General features: G+C 36.8%; 1 protein-coding gene across 1 annotated transcript; it reads right to left on the reverse strand.

Annotated features, from left to right (window-relative positions):
* Positions 1–247: 247 nt before the first annotated feature.
* Smp_056760 (protein disulfide-isomerase,putative) lies at positions 248–5,052 on the reverse strand. The gene is made up of 7 exons (XM_018790446.1): positions 4,880–5,052; positions 4,512–4,843; positions 4,339–4,479; positions 4,081–4,305; positions 2,328–2,646; positions 1,765–1,940; positions 248–684 (listed from the first exon to the last, which is right to left on the reverse strand). The coding sequence occupies exons 1-7, from the start codon at positions 5,019–5,021 to the stop codon at positions 571–573; spliced, it is 1,449 nt and encodes a 482-aa protein (XP_018646261.1). The 5' UTR covers positions 5,022–5,052; the 3' UTR covers positions 248–570.
* Positions 5,053–5,645: the final 593 nt, after the last annotated feature.

Below are 5,645 nucleotides of genomic sequence, written 5' to 3' on the forward strand. Positions count from 1 at the left end.
TGGTTTGGAATCACGTTTTTCCAACTCCCCTAGGTGAACTTTCCGTGTCCACCAACCCGGTTAAAGCGCCAGACATTCGCTTTTCGTCCTCTCACTTTCGTAAACAACACCCCATCGACGAGAAGGCAATGAGTAGGACTTCCCTGTCAAAGGCTATATATTCGCGTGGCCATGTGAGAGCATGGCCCTAACCCTAACACTATTTAGTAAGAGTTAACGTAGCACTTGGAATATCTGAAGACTAAATATAGCATAAATCCTTCCATGTTTACTATACAAGTTGAATTTACAAATAAATACAACAAGTTTAATTTAGCAGAATTCAAAAAATGCTTAAAAAGAAAAAACAATTAAGATGGTACAAAAAGAAAACTCGAGAAACACTTTCATGGAAATGCACTGTCAAATAGCACTCCATTAAAACAAATGTGTGCTCACAAACAACTAGTAATAATGGACAAAAAGGAAACTAATGCTCATTGTTTATTGATTAGAAATGGAGAAAACAGATCTTCAGAGCAAAAGAGATACGAGGACAAAAGCAAAATAAAGCCTTTTTAGGAAGCAACTTTAAAGTTCATCCTTTATTTGATCTTCTTGTTTAGTTGCTTCACTGGATTTACCACCAGATTCGACGAACTTTTTCAGGGCTTCAAATGATCTATCACCTGTATAATCAATAACCTGTGAATTTCAAAATGAGAAGTAGTTTTTAGTTAGTACGAGCTATGATAACATAGAAGTTAATTAAGTAGATGAAACGTTTTTGAAAAACTAGGTTTTTCTATGATAAGATGACCTAAAACAAATAACTAGTTTAATGTTTAAGAACTACTGTCCACCTTGTTAATATGTGATATGAGGTCAAGTGTTTGTATTAATTAATCTATTACTTAAACAATTCTTATTTCTACAAGTGTTTTACGCTTATCACAATATCAGGATTCCGTATCATTATGAAGGAGTTAAGAAGGTTATCTTTTAAATGAGATCGGTTTGATTAAGACTGGAAGATTTCCGTAACATTTGTTTAAAATGCTTAGCTGTGTAGTAGTTAAAGCACTCACCTTCCAGCCAATAGGCGGTAGTTACGCAATATCAGCACAGCTTATACACTGTTTGGCTTGAAGTAGAGTATGTAAACCTGTACCTAATTGATGAGTTACACCACTTATTTTATTTCTCTTGGTATATCATAGAAATCAGAGATCTAAAGATCAAAAAGATTTAGTAATAATCTATAAAGCGTCTTGTTATCAGGGATAGACTTGAGTGTCGTGATTCTCGAAAAAACATCCACAGTTCGATAACACTAACATTTTGAAATGAAGATTCGAGGTCCGGGTAGCTGCTTTTGATGTTATTGAGTTTTCAGAGCTATATAGTTTAATTGAACACTTTTCATCATCGTTCTGAATAGTATCAAAGATTACTTCATGTGGAGGCGAGCGTTTCAGTATATCCACTGAACACAACGAAGGAATGTCCTAAAGAAGAAACTAATCGAAATCTTAAAACTACCGACTGAAGGAACAGAATGTGTGTAGTGAATACATCAGAACTATTATCCAGAAATGATCACACTGAAATACGAGATACCTCAGAAAACAAAACTCTTTGCAGCTCTCGACTCACCATCTACGGCATTAAGACTTAACGAAGAAATGCAACAAGGAGTACGCTATGCTATAATGGAAAGAAGTCATTCGGAACTGACCGTGAAAGTGATTTGTTGAATGATTGTTAAAGTCAATATTTACATACCTCCTCCGAGTTCTTTGGATAAAACTTTAGAGTTGGAAAACTGGTAACTTTAAGATCTTCAACTTCATTAACCGTAGCATCCATTTTTGCGATCACCGTATCTGAGTTCTTGAAAGTCTCACCCAATTCATCCCAAACTGGAGCAAGAGCCTTGCAATGACCACACCAAGGAGCATCTAAAAGTTTTCAAAAAAAATTTGAATAAAGCCGTCCAGTTGTTACATAGGTGTTTCATTTACTTCTAAAGTACAGGGTATTTTAAGGACATGTGCGCTATTTTTGAAAAATAATATTTCAGTTTATTTACTTAGGCCTAAAAACACAGATAAAGGAAGATACACGAAGCTCGAAACATAAGGATGTGAGTCGAGTCTAATGTATTTTTGAATGGTACTTATTGAGTTTGTAACACGAAGGTTGACAACGAGTATTGAAGTAGGTGAAGCTTTTGCGGGAAATTATTTCAAGAACTCATGACCAAATAAATTGAGAAAACTGGGAAAAAACATATCATTTAGTAAATATCAAGATTTGAAACATATCTACTGAAACGAAGCACTTACACAGTTTGACAAACACGTCTTTTGATTTGTCTTTAACCACATCGTTATAATTTTTCCCAACAAGAACCTTAACAGCACCTGTTTGGTCTGATGGTATTTCTTCACTCATAAGGAAAGGTTTGACTTTCCCATCGATTGTTCTTTGAACGAAATCAGACATTGCGGAAACAGAGTAATCGTTAGTATCTGGTTTATATTTAGTTGTTTCTTCACCAAGTTCGATAATACGGTAAGTCGGGGCATCATTTTTCGAAAGCCCGAAAAATTCCAACACACGTAAGTTGTTTTCGACATCAACGTCGACGTATATCACATGAAGCTAGAAAGTGAAAAAAACAATACACGTTCATACTCAAGCACTCTTGGGTGTTTTTAAAAGTAAGAAAGATTATGTAATTGTGAGAATCCAAAGTTTATTAGTTATAGGAAGCAGAGATGTATTGAGTTTTTATTACTAAACGGGCTGATCTTTAAACATGGGTGTAGTCACCAAAAGAAGCGAGATCTTACTCCTCTAAACTCTTAAGGCAGAATATAGCTATACTGTGTGATCGGTTCAAATGAACATTCTGAATAAGTAGTGGAAAAACGTATCCACTAAAAAGAATTTCTTGTGGTACTAGGAACTGAACACTCGTCATCTACAAGTCCCGCTGTCAACCCTAGTTAGAGACTCCAGCGAGGGGGACTTCGTGATCAATAATTAGCTGATTCCTGACTAGTACGTACAATTCAATGACGACTCCACAACAAACCAGTGTGGTAAGCGTCGCGCCTTGCTTATAAAAATAGTTGGTTAAGTGAGAGTCTCTGTTCCATCGTACTGGATTTTGCTTTTCTGAGATAAAACTTATCTTTTCAGATAGACGTCACTAATTTCCTAAAAGCACTCAGGAACCTGTCTTTCTAACAACCTATGAATATTTCATGGAAATAAGTTCTTGATAATACAAGCCTTAACAAATGAGTTGTCTTTATCAAACTCGTTGGTAGACCAACATATGATGAGTCATTACAGATACTAGGGAAGTTTAGTCTGGGTATATTTGTTTATTACTGAATCACTCGATAGTACTCTATAAACATTAAGTAAGATTACTAGTGTGAAATACGCTAACACTGTCAAGTTTTATTAAAAGACTGAATAATGCCACTACTACTTATATTAGGATACTTGTGGTAAAGGTACTAAACAGAATGTATAGTCTGGACCATACTGAAGTCAAGAACACTTGCGATTTAAAAACTACCCCAGGGCATAAAACTTTGCTAAAGTTTTGGGAATCTGTACTATTTGGGATTTTGTACATACGGTGATAAATTGCATGACATGAGACATGGACGGCCAGAACTTCATTACTGCAAAAATAAATGGAGTTATGCCTGCCGCTAAACCTAAACAAATAATAACGGATTGAGAATCGATAATTGGATATTAATTTGTGCGTAACCTGTTTACCTGATTTAGAAGCGCCTTTACCTACATGTACCTGCTTAAGACGAAGACTTTCAAAATTAGGTGATTCGACACTGCATTCTAGAGGCATTATCAGTTAGTACGGGTTGATGGATATGGATTAGGACATTCAGGTGCTGGAGTATTAAAACATCAGATAACAAAACTCTTAAGGCCTAAAAGTTTGTTATTGCGTCTACACTTGAAAAAAAGTTTCCTGATACACTGAATGTTTTTTGTAAAACATTCTCAGCATTGCTACGAAGGATCCATAAAGTGATTCCTACAAATAATTACCTTGCCTTTGAATTGTCTTGCAACTTCTGTCAGTTTATCAACGAGATCCGAGTGGTCTGTTGATTTTGAGAGGAAGAAGACGATGTGTTTCTGAATTGGACTTCCGAAAACAACTCCAGCGGTTTTCTGGGAGAATTCTGACACAAGAGGGACACTTTCCACCTGTATGAAATGCTTTAGATTTTCAAGCGTTCCTCCTGTATATTCAACACGATTTTCGTCGAACTGCAAATGGTAAGTCATTAGAAGTGAACTTACATTTTTAAACAGAACAATTTTTGGAGTCTGCGTGATACCATACTCAGTCAAAATCTCACTGGAATTAGCTATTGCAAAATCAGCATCATCTAACTCGTCGGCCACTTTTTCGAAATCTGCCAAATCTAACGAGTCCGTATCCTGAAGAGTAAGCTCAACAACCTTTCAGTTACCTTGATAAATCCCAATATGGCAATGTTAGCCTTGTCGATAAATTGTTTACAACTATCTAATGAATCAATATATTCCACGGAAGGTTTGGATTTTCTTAAGCACCAGTTTACGATTGCATCGGAGTCTCTTTCACCCCCAAAATCGATAGGTTGTTCGTTTCGGAAGAACTTTAAAGTCGGATATCCCTTGACACCATGTTTGAAAGCAAGTTCTTCTTCGACGGTAGCATCCACTTTAGCAAGTTTGATTAGCGAACCTTTTTCCTTTAATTTTTTGGCTGCTTCACTGTATTCTGGGGCAAGAGCCTTACAGTGACCACACCAAGGAGCATCTAAATGAATCAATCAAGTGAAATGTGCCAACTCACAGAACTCAACCAAAACAAACTTATTGGTCTTGATAACGTCATCAAAGTTCTTTTTATTTAATACAAGTACATCATCTTCCTCAGTGACCTCTGACGCAGCGAAAACAAGGAAAACAACAACAAGAGCGACGGACAACTTCATACCTGTGTGTAGGAATGACACGTTTGCTTAGTTGGCTATTTCAACAAACACAACAAATTAGTCCGGTACAATCATCAATTTCCAAGATTTTGTTAGCACGCTTCAAGTGGTTGCAACTAGAATAAAAGAAACCTTTATCAGGCGAAATTTCATTTATATAGCCAATAAACCATTTGTGGATGTGTCAGCTTTATAGGACAATCTGCAGCAGGTGGACTGGGAAGTTAACGCTCAACTTGATGTGGATGCTCATTGGGATTTCTTACTACACACGATCATCTGTGCTACAAGGCAATCCATTCCACAAATGGTCCCCAGAACTTAAAAGCAAGCTACAGTCATCAAGAACCTCACTCTTCGTTTTGCTAAGCCGCAAAAGGCACTGCTTGGCAGAATACAAACGAACTGGTAACGACGGCGCATGCAGACAATGCAAACAGATAAGAAACATTTGCACAAAGGCAATAAGAGAAGGAAAGCTTCAGGACCAGGTAAAGCTTATTGATAAGTTTGTCGTTAATCTGAAAAGCTCATTCCGTTATTCAGCCTCCCTTCGATAAGCCAAAACTGGAGTTTCCCAACTTCTAGGTTCTAATGGCCCAACCAACAACGACGGTAAAGCCG

The sequence above is a fragment of the Schistosoma mansoni genome (genome assembly GCF_000237925.1).
Source record: "Schistosoma mansoni, WGS project CABG00000000 data, supercontig 0097, strain Puerto Rico, whole genome shotgun sequence".
Taxonomy (NCBI): domain Eukaryota; kingdom Metazoa; phylum Platyhelminthes; class Trematoda; order Strigeidida; family Schistosomatidae; genus Schistosoma; species Schistosoma mansoni.

Bases quoted from the DNA above. Each gene is read 5' to 3' on its own strand.
- Smp_056760 (XM_018790446.1), bottom strand. From the start codon at position 5,021: ATGAAGTTGTCCGTCGCTCTTGTTGTTGTTTTCCTTGTTTTCGCTGCG. The intron at 1,941-2,327 runs GTAAGTGCTTCG...GAAAACTTTTAG, and splicing joins AGACGTGTTTGTCAAACTGT to ATGCTCCTTGGTGTGGTCAT. The intron at 685-1,764 runs GTATGTAAATAT...TGAAATTCACAG, and splicing joins ATCCAAAGAACTCGGAGGAG to GTTATTGATTATACAGGTGA.